We start from the raw sequence: 21137 nt of genomic DNA, 5'->3' as shown, positions 1-21137 counted from the left end.
GATACGATAGAAGAAATGGATATATTGGCCAAAGAAAATGTTAAATCTAAAAAACTTACACAAAACATCCAGGAAATCTGGGACACTATAAAAAAGACCAAATCTAAGAATAATAGGAATAGAGAAAGGAGAAGAATCTCAGTTCAAAGACCCCCAAAAATATTTTCAGCAAAATCATAGAAGAAAGTTCTCCTAAGAAGGAGATTCCTATAAAGGTGTAAGAAGCATTCAGAACATCAAATAGATTGGACAAGAAAAGAAAGTTCCCTTGGCACATAATTATCAAAACACTAAATGTACAGAACAAAGAGCATATTAAAAGCTGCAAAGAAAAAGGCCAAGTAACATATGACAGACCTATTAGAATTACACCTGACTTCTCAGTGGAGACACTAAAAGCCAGAAGGGTCTGAACAGACATGCTGCAGACTCTGATACCACAGATTCCATCTCAGACTACTATACCCAGAAACACTTTCAGTCACTAGGTGGAGAAAATAAGACATTCCATGATAAATACAGAGAACCACAGCCGGACACTATGCAGAGAGAAAGAGACCTTGGAAACTCCCTCCCCTCAGAGCTCAGTATCCCATGGAAGAGGTGACAGAAAGATTTAAGAGTCGAGGGGATGGAGCACACCAGGAGTGCAAGGCTCTCTAAATCAACTAAACAGGGTTCCTATGAACCCACAGAGCCCGAAGCAGCAAGCACAAGGCTAACCCAGATCTGTACCAGGTTTTCTGAGTATATATTATAGCTTCCAGCTTAGTATTTTTACAGGACTCCTGAGTGTGTGAATCAAGTGGGTCTCTGATTCTTGTGTCTGCTTTTGGGGCTCTTTTCCTTCTGTTGGGATTCCTTTTCCAGCCTCAATGTGATGGTTTTTGTTTTATGTTTTATTTTGTCATGTTTGGTTGTTATCTCTTAGAAGCCTGTTCTTTTCTAATGAGAGATAAAGGGAGTGGATTTGATTGAGGGAGATGGGGAAGAGTAGAGGGAGGGAAACCACAATCAGGATATATTATGTAAGAAAATCTATTTTCATTTGCTTGTTCGTTTTGATTTTTTCGAGACAGGGTTTCTCTATGTAACAGCCCTAGCTGTCCTGGAACTCACTTTGTAGACCAGACTGACCTCAAGCTCACAGAAAGAACCTATTTTCAAAATAAGAAAAAAGAGTTTGGAGGGTTGGAGAGATAGGTCAGTAGGTAACTGATTGCTGCAAACATGAGGTCCTGGTTCAGATTCTCGGAACCCATAGGAAAGCTGAGTATGGCAGTGCTGCATGGAGCCCCAATGCTGTACCCAGAGACAGGGGGTTCTAGGGCCTCACTATGCAGCCAGGTTAACCAAAAAGCAAGCTTGAAGATCAGTGAGAGACTCTGTCTCTAAAAGGTAGGAAGGGGGGAAGTGATTGGGAAAGATATCCCGGTGTTAACTTCTAGCCTTTACACATTGACACAGACAAGCACACATGCACACACACACAGAGAGAATTATCAAACGTAGTTGGGTTTTCTTATCTACAGGTTCTGCATCCATCTATTCAACTAACTTTGAATAAAAACTTATTGGTAATAACATTATTATTGAACACATGCAGACATATTTTCATGTGTGCAAGTATGTGTGTATGGCATATACATGTGTGTATGGTGACTTCACATGCTGAATGTGCACTCAAAAAGACCAGAGAAGGCTATCAGTTGTTGTTTCATTACCATCCACTTATTTCTTTGAGACACTGTCTCTTCCTGAATCTAGAGCTAGGCTAGTGGTCAGCAAGCTCCAGAAGTCCTCCTGTCTCCACTCTGCCCTCCACACACACACACACACACACACACACACACACACACACACACACCACAGCACTAGGGTTGCAGGCATGCACACACATGGCCACACAGAGTTTTCTGGGTGGGTGCTGGTGATTTCAGCACAGTTCCTCAAATTTGGTAGTAGTGCTTTTACCCATTGAACCATCTCTCCAGTCCCCAGATTTTTTCTTGTCATTCCCTAAATGCTATAGTATAAGTATAAAGTATTAGGTGTACTGTGATGCAAATAGACTTCCATGGGCATATGTTATCGAATGTACATGATGGTGTTGTGTGCCACTGTTCCTGTGCATACGTGAGCAAACATGTACCACTCCAGATAGGAAGCCAATGACAGATCAAATTAAAGATACCACCAAAGTCCAACTTGGTGAGCCAGTGAACTTTATTGGGGTTACTTAGAGGTGCAGAAATTCTTCAAAGACAGCTGCATCACCAAAGCCCACTCCATCATGGGTGAAAACCCACAACAGCTGGAAATCTGGAGCTCATTTCATGACTTGCAGATAGCTAGACGTGTTGGAATGTGTCCCCTCCAGATAGCTTAGCTGGTCTTTGCCTCTTCCAGACAGCTTGGGTCACCTGAAAGTTACTCTCAGTGGCTCTTATTGCTTATGTTTATTTGGTGGAGGGAGATAGTTTATCTGTTTAGCTTCAGGGACTTCCTGAAACTTTTGAGTTGTTTGCTTCCTGAACTTAACTTGAACAGGCTTCTTTCCTGTGGGATGGAGGGCATCATCTTTTGTTAAACATGACCTAAGGAGCTTCCCTCCAAGATAAAGTATTCTAACTTGGAGGAGATTGCTATAGAAAAAATGGTCTATAGACAAAGCTTCTAAAGAAGTACCTCAAGTTAAATGAGGCCATGGATGTGGGTCCTGACAAAATATAACTAGGGAGAAAGGGAACTGGACATTGGTGGGAACAAAGGAAAGAAGGCAAGGGTACAGCAAGATGGTGGCCATTGGAAAGTCAGGAAGAGAGGCCTCTGGGGAAACCACATCTGCCAGCACCGTGACCTTGAACATTAGTCTCTAGAACTGTAAGAAAAGAAATCTCTGTTGATCAAGCCATTTGGCCTACAGTCTTTGATATAGCAGGTTAGCAGACTAGTAGAACATTCTACACACTGCCTCAAATGCTAGAGTATCCCAAACAGTAGGTAAGGTTTAGTTTAGACAACTCAGTGGCCCTAGTGGTGAGGGAGAAGACAGTGGCAAAGATGTTGACTTTAATACTATGAGGGATGTCAAGTGGACGGAGGACAGACTGAAGCATGAACATCACTACCGTACATTGACTACGGGGGATGCTGAACAGATGCAGGGACAGACTGAAGCACGCCCTGTCACCAGAAGGGGCTTATGTGCACGTGGGCTCCGGGCAAATGAGTTTTATTCAGGGGCTAACCAGTTCTACATAGTCTAAAGAACACAGTGCCACCCATGAAGGAAGGCCTCCATGAGGAGAGAACCCAGGAACCAGCACTGAAATGCAGCATGACCACGTGTGTCCTCTGTGCTCTTCCTGGGATCTGGGAATAGCTAATACCAATTGCTATCATGACAAATTCCTACAACGCCTCGCATAATACTGTGTGTACAACTGATGCTTAATACATACAAGAATGCTGTTTTGTCAGTGCAGCTTTGCATGGCTGAAAAAGGGACAGCGAAAGCCCAGGGCGGGCACTGGGAAGGTTTTCATACTTTGTCATTTACAGCAATTTCTGTAGTGCATACAAACCATGAAGAAGGCGAGGTTTACAGAATTACAGACCCCTAAGAGAAAATCGACCAGTATATCAGATTGAATAGAATGTAAGCGGCTGGGAAGATGATCCTGGAGTATTTATCGATGGCATGGGTGTTGATCTTCATGCTCACGTAACTGCCTCTCTGGCTTTTCCTCTGGGGAGAGCCCCTCTCAGGGGCCAGGGTCAGCTGCACCATCATCCTGTCGGGTTTCTCGCCATTCTCAGGCATGTAGCCGCTCAGGTCATTCACCTCCCCGTCACTGTAGCTGCCATCCAGCATTACTGCCCGGGGCTGGGCCAGTCCGCAGCTGCAGGAGACCTGTGAACACATAGGGGTGTGAGAGCTGATGCTGTCCCTCAGGTGCCTGCAAAAGTACTGTGTGTGAAGGGTGTTACCTTCTACCCTCTTTTATTCTCAGCTTTAGGGAAAAGGTAAGAAAAGATGATGACGGTGTCACTGTGAGCATCCTAAAACAGCCGTGAGCACAGCCCTGCATCGGAGAGCTTACCAGCAGCCTCAAGATCAGGGTACGAGCACTAGCACGGTGCTGGTGGAAACTGGTGTTGAACTAATATTAGTTCGTGCTAACTTGTAGGAAAGAGCACACTGCTGTACCAGACACCGATAAGGCTGGCACTGGCAAGCCCCATCCTCCATGAAGTCATAATCCCTGAGCTCATGCCATGTCCCCTTTGGGGAAAGTGACGACAGACCCAGGGTCTATATGTTAGACAAGAGCGATATCCTGAGCTACACATTTTTTCATTTTAAGACAGCCTTGGAAAGTTACCCAGGCTGGCCTCCAACTTGTGGCTCTCCTCCTGAGAAACTGGATTCCAGGCTGTTGACACTATACCTGGCACCAAACCAACCCTTCATAAAAATGTTGACAGGTGACGCTATTTGGTGTGTGCCACGAGGGTTGGGACTGAACGGCAGCAGTTTGGGAATAGTGTTATGGTAAGGGATTGCTGGAGGAGAGAGGCTCTACATTGTAGGCTGGGAAGGGAAAGGAAGGGCGGGAGCAAAGATAATTTAAGAAATGGTGGGAGATATGAGGCCTTATATGAAGGGAGGTTTCTTAGGATAGAATATGGTGCCTCTGGAGGGGTCTTTTAAATCACCTTCATATTTGTTAATAATGTGTTCCACAGTGTTAAATTATCATTTATTTCCCTCACTAAACTCTGAACACAACCACAATTGAATGGGCCATGTCTTAATTTAGTGGCACTGGGATGTGGATGCTGAGTGAATGCTTTCATTGAACAAAAGATGTAAACGTCAAATATTCATGACCATGGCTGGAAGTAGGCTGAAGAGACGGTATCACAACCTCATTTTCCAGGGAGGGTAGGACCTACCCACCATGCCAAGGCTAGCCCAGTCTATGTCATGGCAAAGTCACCTTCTCCCGTAGCTTCCTTTCCTTCCGCTCCTGCACTGTGGTCAGGTAATTGACAGCCGCGTACTCCAGCACTGAGAGGAACACGAACACGAAGCTGACCCAGAGGTAGATGTCCACGGCTTTGATGTAGGACACGCGGGGCATGGAGGCATTCACGCCCGTGATGATGGTTGACATGGTCAGCACCGTGGTGATGCCTGCCAGAGATGGTGAGAAATAAGCACGCGCTTGCATTTGCCAATACTGTGTGCCTTGTCCCTCTGTGACTCCGCCTTTTGTTCTGCCTTGGCTTAGACAGCCAGCACCTGCTCCCTTCTGGTGAACATCCTCCTGTCTTCGCGAGCTAGCTGTCACAGATCTCTCCCTGCTCCTCTGCTCCTCATTTCCTCTTTCTCCTCTGCACACCTGGCACATCCATTACAGCCTCAACTCTCATCCTTTCTGCACAAAGCCCTGTACACTTCAGCATGAAGGTATTGCCTTCCATTGCCTCAAGAAAGGAGGTACAGATATAAGCAACCACGTCGTGAAGAAAGTCATTTCAACACTGTGTCCTTGGCGCCATAAAAGTTCTATAATCCTGGGCCTGTCTCTTCAGCTGACAGCCACCCTATGCTGGGCCTGTGTGCCTATCCAGCAGGATACCTCGAGGACCTTGACATCAGGTTTACCAAGGTCGCTTTATTTATAGGAGACAGATTTTAATGAGCGTGCACATGCGCTCTGCACAGTAGCTGTTGGAGCCAGCTAGCTGCTGGAGAACAGGGAGTCATCGGTGGGAATTTGCCCAGGATTGCAAATTAAGCTCAGAACATTAGCTTGGAAAACATTAAATCACAGAGGACTGGGGTCACCCTAAGGGCCAGCTCCAAACCATTTCACCGAAGCCTGGTGGGACACCCAGTCACTTGCAAACCTGAGCCCTCTGAGCTGTAGTGGTGGCTGTGACTGACGGGCTCAGGGTTTAAGATGAGGGCATTTGATGGGGTGCTGAGAAAGGAATTGAGGGAGAGTAGGTGAACCGAGGATTCTGTCTACAGATATGGTGAAACCCAAGACTTCTCATTTTTAATAATTCCCTCAAGGATTCTACTGCAAAGATCCCTTGGGCCACCCTTTGAGAAACCTTGTTGCAGAATACCTTATACAGACCAACAGGAAGAGCACACCAAGACTGGGAGACCCCTGCCCAGGACTGCAGGGAGCTGTGCAGATGGACAGCCCCTGGGGCCTGGATAGATTTCCACGTCATGCTTAGATTGTGTGGTGCTACTTAAACATTTCCAGATTATTCTGTAAAGAGGAGGACAGGACCCTCTTGAGAAGGGTGGAAGGAATGCCTTGGATTTCCAGACATGTGTAGAGTACACTTGAGATAGTCCTTACCTAAGGGAACTCTGGCAGGCACAGCTCTGCGGTCGATCCAGAAGGACACCCAGGACAGCATGACCATGAGGGTGGCGGGGAAATAGGTTTGGAGCAGGAAGAAGAAGATGTGACGGCGTAAAGTGAAGTTAATGTACAGACGGTTGTACCAGCCTGGGGACGAAGGAAGAAGAGAGAGCGCAATGTAGCTGCTAGGCGCCTTCAAAAGACAAGGCTTATTTATAGAATCTTAAATGTCTTGGAGCTCACTCTGAAACCCTACCTTAAACAGTGACTGGGCCATGTGGCAATCCTCACCACTTGTGTGAAGCCACTGTGAGGAATTTTTGTCCCCTTCGTAAACATGAAGGGAACTCTTGAGAAAGTCATTTACAGTTTTGTTTCTCAAAATACTGTTCTTGGGCCTGTCTGCCTCACAATCACATGGGAGCTTCTTAGAAGTTCAGATGTAGCTCATGGATAGAGTCGTTGACCAGTATACACAAGGCCCTACGCTCAGTCCCCTCCCCCTTTTTTTCTCTTCCCCTTCTTCTCTCCCTCCTTCCCTCCCTCTCTCCCACCAGACTCCTAAGCTGTAGCCCAGACCACTGGAGCAAAATCTTTCTTGAGCAGCAGCCTCATGGGGTTTGTGTGCAGAGCAAAGCTCGAGGCAGTACTTAAACAGCCCCCTTTATTTCTTTCCTTTTTCTTTTTTAATTGTATTTTTTGAGGCAGGGTTTTAGACTGGCCTCAGACTCACAATGTACCTGAGAATGGCCTTGAATTCCTGATCCCCCTGTTTCCCCACCTTGGTAAGTGCTGGGATGTTGGTGACTATCCCCAGGCCTGGCTCCCTTCCTGCTTTCTTTACGGGAAGAAATGTGTTTTGAGGTAGAAACACAGTCTTTGATCTGGGCATAGAGTAACAATCTCTGATACACTGGGCTTTGCTCTGCCTTTGCGATTTCCAGGGAAAGGAACACGTGTGAGGATGTGGGAGGAGGGTGCCCAGGGCTGGGAATAAGTGGGGTCTTGGCAGCAATACTGAGAATTTGGTGTCCTCAGTGAGAACATTGCATAGAGCTGGCCCATTGGTACCAGCAAGTGTAGAGGACTTTCAGAAGACTGAGACCCAAACCACTGAGCATCCAGGGTGAGCAGTGCAGCATGGGAGTTGGATTGGCAGGCTAAACTGGACTGTCAGTGCTCTCTAGCGGATTAGGATGTGCTTACAAGGGGAGCTCCTGCAAGAAGGACTGCAGAATCTTCTGAAAGGTGAGATCAAAACAGAAGCAAGGGATGGAGAATGTCAGCTGTCTACCAGCGCACGCCAGCTGCTGGGGAAGGCCACGGAGCACAGCCTCAGGCAATGGGCGGTGATGAGGCCTGTACAGACCATAGCCAGGTCCACATGATGACCAGGGGTCATTCTGAGAAACATGGGTAGTAGTGGCACACCCAGGGAGATGGAGAATGGCGGTCTGAACTGAAACTTGTTTGTGGCATCATCTCAAATAAACCTACTCACACGGCTTCCCTTGAAGCCTTAGCTCGCATTTCCTAGGTAGCTATCTCTGATACATTGATGGGTCAAAAATTACATATAAACTGGGTGGTGGTGGCCCAGCACTCAGGAGGCAGAGACAGGCAGATCTCTGTGAGTTCGAGACCAGGCTGGTCTACAAGAGCTAGCTCCAGGACAGGCTCCAAAGCTATAGAGAAACCCTGCCTCGAAAAACCAAATAAATAAATAAATAAATAAATAATAAAAATTACCTGCAAAGCTAGTTTCGTTGGAGCATACCTATAGCCCAGCCCTGGTGATACTGAGCCAGAGGCCCAGCCTAGATGCATAGTGTATAGTGAGTTCACCAGCCTGGATACATACTGTATAGTGAGTTCACTAGCCTGGATACATAGTGTACAGTGAGTCCACCAGCCTGGATACATAGTGTATAGTGAGTTCAGTATAGCATGGGCAAGGGAGTGAGCTCCTGTCTCAAAGGAAAATAAGTCACCCCTCCTTGACGCATACCACCCACTGGATTTTATTTAGGACTCTAGTCTTCTGTTTCAAAATTCTGCTCACTTGATGTGACAACCAGATCACACACTTCCTAAACAGAGCCTGAAGCACCTGGCCAACATGGGGCCTCCCTGGCACTCCACGCATGCTCCAAGCTCACCTGTACTGCTGTAGAAGGCCAGCTTTGTGGTGGTGTGGAATTCTTGAATGAGGAACTGAGAGAGGGAGATCCTCTCATCTGTCTTTAAGGAGTCATTGCCCTTTTTCCAGTATAGCATGAGGTCATCTTCTGTGTAGGCGTCTGGGAGATGAGAGCCAGTGTCAGGAACGGGGTGACAGGCAAGCCAGGCAGCCTGTGGGGCTGTGTGACACTGTGTGACCTAAGCCACACAGACTGCCTGGCTTGGGAAAGATAACAAACTACAAACTAGACAATACAGACAGACAACTCTAGTTCATCCCAGTTTTTCAAGAGTTATCAGAGCAAGGCTTCTAGGCTCAAGGGCTTACAGTTCCAAAAAAAAAAAAAAAAAAAAAAACAAAAAAACCTCACCCCACAATCCAGCTGCGATAGGTTAAACCAAATGCTAGTGCTGCTTGTATGGCAGAGATAGTTCAATGCTGGCAAGATTTCCTAGGGCTCAGCTTTATAGACTAGGACTCAAGCTCTTTCTTCTCTTGCGCGGGTGCGATTCATCATCTGGGGGCCAGACCATGACTCACTCCCAAGCGGCATGAGTCTATAAGGGGCTTCTCCTTGGGCCAGCTGTGCCCATTTCCTCAAAAGAAGGAGGCGATGACTGTGGTCAGCATCCTCCCAGTGGCTGCCATGTGCCCAGCACGCCCCCTTCAGGTGAGGCACTGGGTTGTACAGGCACATGTGCTGCTGGTCGTAACTGAGGGGGAACATCTTGGAGCTGCAGATAGCGTCTTCTATGGGCCCGCTAAGCCTTGACTGCGTGATAGGAGACCTCACGTGTCAACCGGTTTGGCTCTGGTACACAGATGTCAAACCAGACACTAACCCAGGAAGGTGTTTTCTAGAGGTGACTAGCATTTCAACCAGGAGGCTTTGGGTGAAGGAGATTATCTCAGGTCACCCGGGAGAGCCTGATCCTAGGCGGGGAAAGGCAGGAAGAGCGGAGTTCCTGGGAGAAGTGTCCCCTGCCACAGAGAGGGGTTTAGATGTGCTGGTGTCGGACTCACAGCTCTCGATTTCTAGGGAGCAGGTCTGCGTGTCCAGTGGAAACCTGCTGAAGTCCATGTTGCACATCGCTGTCACCGTAACTCTAGAAACAAAGGACGCACGGCTTCAGCACCTGCTGGAGACAGCTGCGAAGTGATGAACAGGTAGAAAAGGCTGCTTCCTGCCCCCGGTTCCTAAGCGGTGTGCTGGCATCAGGAAAGACCCTTAGGCATTGACCTGCTCTTTATGTTTAACATTAGGATCTGTACAAGTGAGTGTGTGTCTCTGCTAACACCAGCACATTTCGGCGTGGTCAGTCAGTATAGCGGTGTAAAAGACACACATACACGCTTTTCATTTAAACGATTGCTGAAATAAATGAGTGTTCCCCAAATACAAGTATCCAAATATTTGCCTCACCAATAACTACTCAAAACTCGCAGCCTCTCAAGATATTAATACACTTCCCATTTGCTGTGCTCCCGCTGCTGATGGTATCTACTTATCTGCAGTAGAAGGTTGTGGGGCAGGGGAACCCATACCTGACACTGGTAAGCCATGACCTAAGACTAGAAAGGCCATAGGCCTATGGGAAAAATGTAACTATTATTATGCCAAAGGGACATAGCAATAAAATGACTCCTGATGACATTCTGCAGCGCCCATCAATCAGTGCCTCCCTCAGTCCTCACCAGAGAAAGTTGCAGTAGATAGGAATTACCAGGGTCCCACAGACAACATACAGAGAGTGAGAGACTTTGGAGCACTTGTGTGACAATATTATACAGCCCACATATATCTGTATTGTATCAGCAGTCAGCCTCTCAAGCCACAATAGCAACTGAGGTGCTAAAAGCATCTTCAGACTGGCTGTCTCCTGAGCTCAGGATATGCTGATGTGTCGCTCCTTTTTTATAATCATGAGGACCACCTGGGAAGAAGTATTAAATCCAAGCTAGGGATAGAGCTGCTGACATGACTTTAGTCCTCCTACCTCAGAAACAGAATGCTAATGAACTTCCTCCTCAGTTTATTTTGGGTAATAAAAGATGTTTGGAGAATAAACACTGGTAATCTTCAGGATTTGAATGAACCCTGAGATTCCCTTCCGATATTGCTGTGTGAACTATGTCTCAATTATTCCCGTGCCTCCACACTGGTCCAGAGAGATAGTTTATGTTGGGGTTTGGACCTCCGATAAGCACGTATCTCTAAAAGGAATGTCTTTATCACCTCACCCCTACACACACACCAAGGCTCAGGTAGCTCTACAGAAGCAATTATAAGAGACAAAGTGACTATTGTGAAGGGTGTTGTTTCTCTGATTTCGTTCCCAGTGTGAGTCTGTGACCTCTGAGGGAGTAGGCCTGAGCCAGGTCCTCTGTAGGTTCCAGTGCACCTGAGTTTGGGACCTCCTAGGGAGAAGATCAGAGCCAGAGACCTTTGCAGGACCAACCCCTAGCCAGGGACCTAAACAGGAGCAGATCCACACCAGGGACATTTACAGAAACAGGTCTGAGCCAGCAACCTAGACCAGAGCAGGCCTGAGACAGCAAACTCCAAGGGAACAGAGCAAATCTCGGGAGCACTGAGCAAACTCCAGGAACATGGATCAACCAACAGGGTAACTAGAATTGTGGCACCGACTGTACCACAAGGAACAACCATCTGAGTCTTGGATCCACTGGCACCTAGAAGATTAATCACCAGAGTCATAGACAGCCCCAACCATACCAATTAGAGGAAAATATGAGTAGACAAGAACACATGCAACACAACAAAGAGCAACATGGCACCAGTAAAAACTAGAGACCCTACAAAAGCAAGACTTGAACAACCAAATATATATGAAGCAGAAGAAAATGACCTAAAAAATAACTTCAGGAGAATGTTTGACTCTTAATGAGGAAACGAGAAATTCCCTCAAAGAAATGGAGGAAAAGAAAAACAAAAAAAGTGGAAGACATCAGCAAATCTCTTAAAGAAAACCAAGAAAAAGCAACCAAACATATGAAAGAGACTATTCAAGACTTGAAAACTAAAATAGATACAATAAAGAAAACACAAGCTGAGGGAATTATAGAAACAGAAATTATGAGAAAATGAACAGGAACCACAAATGCAAACCCAAACAGCAGAATACAAGAGATTTTAGAAGAAAGAATCTCAAACGTTGAAGATACAATAGAGGAAATAGACTCATCAGTAAAAGAAAACATTAAATCTAACAAAAACTTAACATGAAATATCCAGTAAATATGGGACACAATGAAAAGACCAAATCTAACAATAATAGGTATAGAAGAAAAAGAAGTCCAACTCAAAAGCACAGAAAATATATTTAACAAAATCATAGAAGAAAACTTTCCCAACCTAAAGAAAGATATGCCTATGAAGATACAAGAAGCTTACAGAACACCAAATAAACTGGATCCAAAAAAGTGCCCTCGTCAAGTAATAATCAAAACACTAAACATATAGAATAAAGAAAAAGTATTAAGAGCTGCAAAGGAAAAAGGCCAAGTAACATATAAAGGCAGACCTATCAGAATTACACCTGACTTCTCATTGGAGACAATGAAAGCCAGAAGGTCATGGTCATACAATATGCAGATGTTAAGAGACCACGGATGCCAGGCCAGACTACTATACCCCGCAAAACTTTCAATAGTAGGAGAAAACAAGATATTCCATGACAAAGCCAGATGTAACCAATACCTAGCCAGAAACCCAGCTCTACACAAAGTACTAGAAGGAAAATTCCAACCCAAGGAAGTTGGTACATCAACAAAAACACAAACAATTGATGATCTCACAAAAACAAATACCAAAGAAGGGAAAACCCCACAAACTAACATCAACAATGAAAACTAAATTAACAGGAGATAGCAATTACTAGTCATTAGTATCCCCTAATACTAATAGACTCAATTCACCTGTAAAAAGACACAGGCTAACAGATTGGATACGAAAACAGATTCTATCCTACATACAAGAAACACACCTCAACCTCAAAGGCAGACATTGCCTCAGAGAAAAAGGTTGGGAAAAAATTTTCTAATCAAATAGACCTAAGAAAAAGCTGGTGTAGCAAGCAATCCTAATATCTAACAAAATAGACTTTAAACTAAAATCAATCAAAAGAGACAAAGAAGGACATTTCATCTTAGTCACAGGAAAAATCCATCAAGAGGAAATCTCAATACTGAACATCTGTGCTCCAAATACAAGGCACCCTCATATGTAAAAAAACACTTCTAAAGCTTAAATCATATATTAAACCCCACACACTAATAGAGGGAGACTTCAACACTCCACTCTCAACACTGGACAGGTCTGTCAGACAAAAAATTAACAGAGAAATAAGGGAACTAACAAATGTTATAACTCAAATGGACTTAACAGACATCTATAGAATATTCCATCTAGACACAAAAGAATATACCTTCTTCTCAGCACCTCATGGAACCTTTTCAAAAATTGACCACATACTCGGCAACAAAACAACCTCAACAGATACAAAAAAAATTGGAATAACCCAATGTATTATCAGATCACCATGGCTTAAAACTAGAAGTCAGCAACAACACTAATTCCAAAAAGCCTACAAACACATGGAAATTAAACAATGCTCACCTGAATCATCAATGGGTCAAGGAAGAAATAAAGGGAGGGAGAAATTTAAAACTTCCTATAATTCAGTGAAAATGACCGCATAACATATCCAAATTTATGGGACACAATGAAAGCAGTGTTAAGAGGAACATTCATAGCACTAAATGCCTACATAAAGAAGCTGGAAAAAAAAATCCCACACTAGTGAATTAACAGAACATTTGAAAACTTTAGAACAAGAAGCATTTGAAAACTTTAGAACAAGAAGAAGAAAACTCACCCAAGAGAATTAGATGGCAGGAAATAATCAAATTGAGAGCTGAAATCAACAAAAGAGAATCAAAGGAAACAATACAAAGAATCAATGAGACAAAGAGTTGGTTCTTTGAGAAAATCAACAAAATAGACAAATCTTTATCCAAACTAACCAAAAGGCAGAGAGAGAATATCCAAATTAATAAATCAGAAATGAAAAAGGGGACATAACAACAGACATGGAGGAAATGCAGAGAATCATCAAGTCATATTTCAAAAACCTGTACTCCACAAAATTTGAAAACTTAAAGGCAATGAACAACTTCCTGGATAAATATCACTTACCAAAATTAAATCAAGACCAGATAAGCAAATTAAACAGACCTGTAACTGCTGAAGAAATAGAAACAGTCATCAAAAATCTCCCAACCAAAAAAAAAAGCCCAGGACCAGATGGTTTCAGTTCAGAATTCTACAAGATTTTCAAAGAAAAACTAATACCAATATTCCTCAAATTGTTCCACACAATAGAAACAGAAGGAACATTGCCAAACTCTTTTTATGAGGCTACAATTACCCTGATACCAAACCACAGAAAGACATTACTAAGAAAGAGAATTACAGACCAGTCTCACTCATGAACATTGATGCAAAAATACTAAATATAATACTGGCAAATTGAATCCAAGAACACATCAGAACCATCATTCACCATGATCAAGTAGGCTTTATTCCAGAGATGCAGGGATGGTTCAACATATGAAAATCTGTCAACGTAATCCACCATATAAACAAACTGAAAAATAAAAACCACACAATCATCTCACTAGATGCTGAAAAAGCTTTCGACAAAATACAACATCCTTTCATGATAAAGGTCTTGGAGAGAGCAGGGATACAAGGAACATACCTAAACATAATAAAGGCAATATACAGCAATCCAACAGCCAGCATCAAACTAAATGAAGAGAAACTCCAAGTGACCCCACTGAAATCAGGAACAAGACAAGGTTGTTCACTTTCTCCATATATACTCAATATAGTTTTTGAGGTCCTAGCTAGAGCAATAAGACAACAAAAGGAGATCAAGGGGATACAAATTGGAAAAGAAGAAGTCAAACTCTCACTGTTTGCTAATGGTATGATAGTTTACATAAGCTAATGTAGCAGGATACAAGATTAACTCAAAAACAAAAAACAGTGGCCCTCTTTTATACTGATGATAAATGGGCTGAGAAAGAAATCAGAGAAACATCACCCTTCACAATAGTCTCAAAAAGCATAAAATATCTCATAGTAACTCTAACCAAACAAGTGGAAGACTTGTATGCCAAGAACTTTAAATCTTTGAAGAAAGAAATTAAAGAAGACACCAGAAAGTAGAATGATTTCTCATGCTCTTGGGTAGGTAGAATTAACATAGTAAAAATGGCAATCTTACCAAAAGCAATCTACAGATTCAATGCAATGCCCATCAAAATCCCAGCAAAATTCTTCACAAACCTCAAAAGAATGGTATTCAACTTCATATGGAAAAGCAAAAAACCCAGGACAGAAAAAAAAAATCCTGTACAATGAAAGAACTTCTGGAGGCATCACAGTCCTGGACTTCAAAAACTCTACTACATAGCTACAGTACTGAAAACAGCCTGGAATTGGCATAAAAACAGACAGGAGGACCAATGGAACTGAATCAAAACCCAGATATTAATCTACACATTTTCGAACACCTGATTTTTGAGAAAGAAGCAAAAAATATCAAATGGAAAAAAGAAAGCATATTTAACAAATGGCGCTGGCATAACTGGATATCAACATGTAGAAGAATAAAAATAGACTCATATCTATCACCATGTACAAAACTCACATCCAAATGGATCAAAGACCTTGACATAAAGCCAGCCACACTGAATCTTATAGAAGAAAAAGTGGGAAGTACACTTGAATGCATTGGCACAAGAGACAACTTCCTAAATATAACCCCAGCAGCACAGTCACTGAGAGAAACAATAAATGGGACCTCCTGAATCTGAAAAGCTTCTGTAAAGCAAATAACATGGTCAACAAGACAAAACAACAGCCTACAGAATTGGAAAAGATCTTCACCAACCCCACATCAGACAGAGGTCTGATCTCCAAAATATACAAAGAACTCAAGAAATTGGTCAAATAATCCAATAAAAAATGGAGTATAGGGGCTGGAGAGATGGCTCAGCGGTTAAGAGCATTGCCTGCTCTTCCAAAGGTCCTGAGTTCAATCCCTGGCAACCACATGATGGCTCACAACCATCTGCAATGAGGTCTGGTGCCCTCTTCTGGCCTGCAGGCATACATGCAGACAGAATATTATATACATAATAAATAAATATTTAAAAAAAATGGAGTATAGACATAAACAGAGAACTTTCAACAGAAGAATCTAAAATGGTTGAAAAACAGTTAAGGAAATGTTCAACATTCTTAGTCATCAGAGAAATGCAAATCAAAATAATTCTGAGATTCCATCACACCTGTAATAATGGCCAAGATCAAAAACACTGATGACAACTTATGCTGGAGAGGTTGTAGGAAAAAGAAAACACTTCTGCATTGCTGGTGGGAATGCAAGGTGTTACAACCCCTTTGGATATCAGTGTGATGATTTCTTAGAAAATTAGGAAACAACCTTTCTCAAGACCCAGCAATACCACTTTTGAGTATATATCCAAAGGATGCTCAACCATGCCACAAGGACATGTGTTCAACTATGTTCATAGAAGCATTGTTTGTCATAGCCAGAACCTGGAAACAACCTAAATGCCCCTTGATCGAAGAATGAATAAGGAAAATGTGGTACATTTACACAATGGAGTACTACACAGCAGAAAAAATAATATCTTAAAATTTGCAGGAAAATGGATGGACATTTTGAGTGAGGTAACCCAGACCCAGAAAGACAATTATCACATGTACTCACTCAGAAGTGTTTTTTAAACATAAAGCAAAGAAATCCAGCCTACAAATCATAATCCCAGAGAACCTAGACAACAATGAGAACCCTAAGAGAGACATACATTGACTAATATACATGGGAAGTAGAAAAAGACAAGATCTCCTGAGTAAATTGGGAGCATGGAGACCTTGGAAGAGGGTTAAAGGGGAGAGGAGAGGCAGGGAAGGGAGCAGAGAAAAATGTAGAGCTCAATACAAGTCAAATATATATATATGTGTGTGTTCCAGACTCAGAGAGAGTACGATGTGTGTCAGCGAACATGTCTATTTAATTTTGTTTCCCTGACTCTTACTAGAAAAACAAACTTTAAAAAAAAATTTAAACTTTCAGACTAGAAAGATGGCTCAGTGGTTACAAACACTGGCTACTGTTGAGGGGAACCTGAGTTTGATTCCCAGCACCCACATGATGACTCACAACAGTCTGTAACTCCAGGCCTAGGGGATCTGGCACCCTCTTCTGGCTTTCACAGGCACACATGTGGTGTACAGGCACACATGCAACCAAAACACCCATGTGCATAATGCAAAATTTAAAAAATTTAGCTAATTAAACTTTTTAAAAAAAAAAATATTCAGCTAAGGCGGAAGCTCTCAGTAGCAGCCTGCCTTTGTCCCCACCTGAGGCTGTACAACACTTTCCCATCCGGCTGGACTCGCAGCATGACGTTGTCTGTGGTGGTGTCATGGATGAAGGAGCGTTTGGAGTGCACGAAGAACATGTCAGGGACCCAGATCTTCTTTACGAGCCGGCCATCAAATGTCATGCTCAGATTGTTCGTGCTTGGAAAAGACAGCCTCTCGTCTTTCCAATAGTGCCTCAGATAGAGGGTCATGGTGAAGTCCTGCAGGTGGGAGGCAGAGCAGAAACATACCCACCCACTGTGGGGACATCGGCAATGGAGAATGCCATTGAAGCCGGCGGGCTGAGCATTGCCCCTGGAGAAGGCAGACGGGAACCCTGGCAGAGGCCTAGAACAGACCGCCCCTGAACTCCACCCACCTGTGACACCCATCATCTCCATAACAGTTGCCCTGCTGACACCAGCGACTCGGGCTGAAAGTGCCAGGGTTAGAGCAGCGGGCCCCTCAGCGGGAGGAGCCCAGTCGGTTCCCAGACCCTGAGCAGGGCTGACCTGAGTTGTGTTCTCCACAGCCTCCTGGAGATCGCGGTGGGAGGAGGGCTGTAGGCGTGGCTTGCCTGAGAACCCTGCTCTTTGCTGGCTTCCAAGTCTCCCTTTCTCCTTCTGTTTGGCGTTTTCTGGGAGGAGTCCCACGCACACACTGGGTTAGGATACTTCTTTCTGGCCTGCTTCGTGGAGGCCCCAAACCAAGATAGACTTGTAAAAAGTCCCCTAACTTGTAGAATGCTTCCCGACCCCTGCCAGTGTTACCTTTAAAATTTTGAAGACGGGATTTCACTGTATAGCCCAGGTTGGTATGGAGCTTCCTATATAGAAGACCAGGCTGGTCTAAAACCCAAGATAAGCCTTCCTGTACCTCTTAGGTGTTGACTTGAAGACTTGCACCACCATGCCTAGCCGGTAACATTTTTTTTTTTTTTTTTAAATTGGAACCCACTGAAAAGCAAAAAGGAATAGTCCCACGGTTCCAGGTTTCTAGACCAAGATACAGACTCTGCAGAATACAGGGGGCCTGTATCTCAGAAGGCATCCCTGCTGGAGGATAAAGACCAAGTTTGTCACCTGGCTCTACCTCATACCAGCTGGGAACTCTGGACACATGACAGGTTTCAGCCCTCTATCAAGAGTCTCTCTCTCTCTGTGAGTCATCTGCTAAGTGCGTGTGACAGTTCCCATCTGCCAAGGAGTTACAAGTTGTGAGGGAGTTCAGCGGTGTAGCGCTTCTGCCCAGACAGGTGCACACGGGCTCCCACTGCCCCAGCCCCGATCAGAGAAGCACTCACCATGTCGACCTCCGAGATGCTGTCCAAGCTTTCCACCTGCACATCCACACCCACGGGGATAGCCGGGCCTGGGGAGGACAAGACAGGGCACTCTCTTTTATCCTCTCTGTTCTTTCTTTCCCCCTCCCTCCTTTTTTGTCTTTTCCCTCCTCTTCTTTTTTTTTTTTTTTTTTTTCTGACAAAGCCTTGCTATGTAGCCCAGGCTAATCTCTAGCTCTCAATCCTCCTGCCTCAGCTTCCAAAGTGCTAGGATTATAGGAATATGCCAGCACATCCAGCTGACCATTCTCTTTTTGCTTGAACTTCTACCATGGAAGAGGCTCGCAAAGGTGTGTTAATCATGTCAGAGTCAAACGTTTGAAGGTTTGGTCATACCCACCTACAGTCAAATAAGAAGTAAGAGTACAGGTTCCTGGGTTGGCTTCTTGAACTATCCCTCCACACACACACACACACACACACACACACACACACACACACACACACCAAAAAGTAATAAAGTGCTTTGCCCTTTGTGGAACGATGAGGTTAGATGATTTTTATTTTAGGTGTACCGTGTTTTGCCTGCAGGTATGCCTAGTGCCCATGGAAGTCAGAGAAGGCATTGGATCCCCTAGAAGCAAACATACACACCATAATGAGCTTCCCTGTGGCTCTAGGAATCAAACCCGGGACCCCTGGAAGAGCAGCTAGTGTTCTTAACTACTGAGCCATCTTTCCAGCCCCAGAATGATGCAATCAGTACAGACTATCCCTCTCTGGTTCCACATGTTCATCTGAAGCTGTGCTAAAGACCTGGGTTGAGTCAGGGTCCTGTCTAAGGAACAGCCAGCATGCTTCTTAGCATGAAAGTGCCTATTGAGATTTCCCTGTCCTTTCTCGCTTCCCTCTCGCGAGTTTTTGGCTCCCACTTAGCCATGAGAACCCCATTTCTTGATGCTGGCACCAGAACTGGTCATATTCAGATCATTTGTTCTGCCCATAGATCTATATCTTCGTTACATGTTGAAGAAACGTCCAGGAAAGATATGTCATGTCTTAAATCAGAACATCACATGTTCAGTTGTTATTTCCAGGCCATTAAAACGTAGTATTGACAGAGAATAAGAGCTCGCTTGCTTTTATCTGGGTTAGGTACAGGGCATGTTTCAGTTAACCATGGCACAAAGAGTTGGAGCTGGATCCAATAGCTTACCTATGACAAAGAATAAAGACCTTTCTAGAACTTGGGGGACTGGTTTCAGGGGGGAGTGGGGGAGTGGGGGTTGGGGTGGAGGCAAACATGACTAGAAAAAAAAAACAAAAGGCATGAAAATGATTTCTAGGGGCTGGAGGGATGGCTCGGTTTGTAAACACTTCTGGCCTGGTCAGCATGAGGACCTGAGTTTGACCCCCGGAACCCATGCAGAAATACTAGATGAGGTGTTATGCACTCCAGTGCTGGGGGGGCAGAGGCAGGAGGATTCCTGGGGCTCACAGGCCAGCTAGTCTAGGCTAATGTGTGAGCTCCGGGACAGTGAGAGTGTCTCAAAGGAGGTAGACAGTGTTCCTGCGGATGGCAAGCACAGAGGGCTCTGCTCTGGTCTCTGCAGACATCCACACCCACGCCTACATGCGTGTATCTGCGTACCCACGAACACACATGCACACAGGCATAAAATATATTTTTGTACAGAAAGAAAGCAAGCCTAGGTCAGTGAAATGGTTCAGCAGGTGGGGCTGCTCACTGCCAAGCCTGGAGACCCTGAGCTGGGCTCCCAGACCCACATGGCAGAAAGAACCAAGTTCCATAAGTTGGCCCCTGATAGCCATACATTTTGTGATGTGCACACCACACCATCCAATAAATAAATAAATGTTGAACACACACACACACACACACACACACAGAGGGATAGAGAGGGGGAGGGGGACAGGGAGGGGAGAGAGAGGGGTGAGAGAGGGAAAGAGAGAGAGAGGGAGGGAAGGAGGGAGGGAGAGGGAGGGAGGGGGGAGGGGGAGGGGAGGGAGAAAGAAACAGAGAGGGAGGAGGGAGAAAGAGAGAGGGGGGGAGGGAGAGAGAGAGGGAGGGAGAGAGAGAGAGAGACTCTTGATAGAGGGCTGAAACCTGGCAGCTAGTGAGCCCCAGATTCCGGTTCTGCAGGGAATCCTTGCGTTCTCAGGCTATTTTCATTTCATTAAGCCCAGCAGTAGGGACTCTGAAGTGTCAGGGGAACTCATCTGCCAGCTACCAGTGAGAACCAATCCAGCACAAGGTTGCTGCGTGGGATTTCAGAGCATCCTCAGGAGGCAGCCCCGGCTGCATCTGCCCTGCCTTCTCACGGCAGCCTCTGTCCATTGACCTCAGTGAGCCTTCTCACAGCACAGCCCTGGGACAGCTAGCAGCAGGTACTTTGGCAATGCCTGACAGAGCCAGGGACACGAAGGACAGATGCTCAGAAGGTGCAGCCCACCAAGTCCAGCTCAGGCAGACATGATAAACAGATCTGGGTGCAGACAAGAGCCCCAGAAAATAAGGGAAGCCCCACCCTCGAGAGTACATGCCATACCTCCGAAGCCAGGCCTCATGCTGAAATCATGGTCATCTATCCTCAGTAGCTGCTCTGACTTGGTGAGAGGCGACTTGGTTATGTCGGAGCTTCGTTTCAGAATTGGGCTGCCACAGAAGGAAAAGCAGACTGATCAAACGTACTAAGCAAGGCTGGTCAGAGTCATAGCCATCTGTGTTCTTCCTGCTCTTGGCAGGTTTCTCTTCTAAGCCTCCCC

At 44.8% G+C, this 21137-nt stretch overlaps 1 protein-coding gene across 3 annotated transcripts in view; it reads right to left on the bottom strand.

Moving 5' to 3' along the window:
- Positions 1-3622: 3622 nt before the first annotated feature.
- LOC119826569 (gamma-aminobutyric acid receptor subunit rho-1) overlaps positions 3623-21137 on the bottom strand; it is a 29559-nt gene continuing 12044 nt past the window's right edge. For all 3 annotated transcript variants that reach the window (XM_038347957.1, XM_038347958.1, XM_038347959.1), the window contains 8 exons: positions 20921-21027; positions 18372-18439; positions 17066-17289; positions 9604-9686; positions 8558-8698; positions 6393-6545; positions 5007-5203; positions 3623-3916 (listed from right to left, as the gene is read on the bottom strand). In XM_038347957.1, coding sequence (XP_038203885.1) covers positions 3623-3916; positions 5007-5203; positions 6393-6545; positions 8558-8698; positions 9604-9686; positions 17066-17289; positions 18372-18439; positions 20921-21027 — 1267 coding nt within the window. The remainder of the gene's footprint in view (positions 3917-5006; positions 5204-6392; positions 6546-8557; positions 8699-9603; positions 9687-17065; positions 17290-18371; positions 18440-20920; positions 21028-21137) is intronic.

Source organism: Arvicola amphibius, chromosome 11 (assembly GCF_903992535.2).
Source record: "Arvicola amphibius chromosome 11, mArvAmp1.2, whole genome shotgun sequence".
Classification (NCBI taxonomy): Eukaryota; Metazoa; Chordata; class Mammalia; order Rodentia; family Cricetidae; genus Arvicola; species Arvicola amphibius.
Note: the sequence above shows the minus strand (reverse complement) of the source record. Positions and strands in the feature narration are given on the sequence as shown.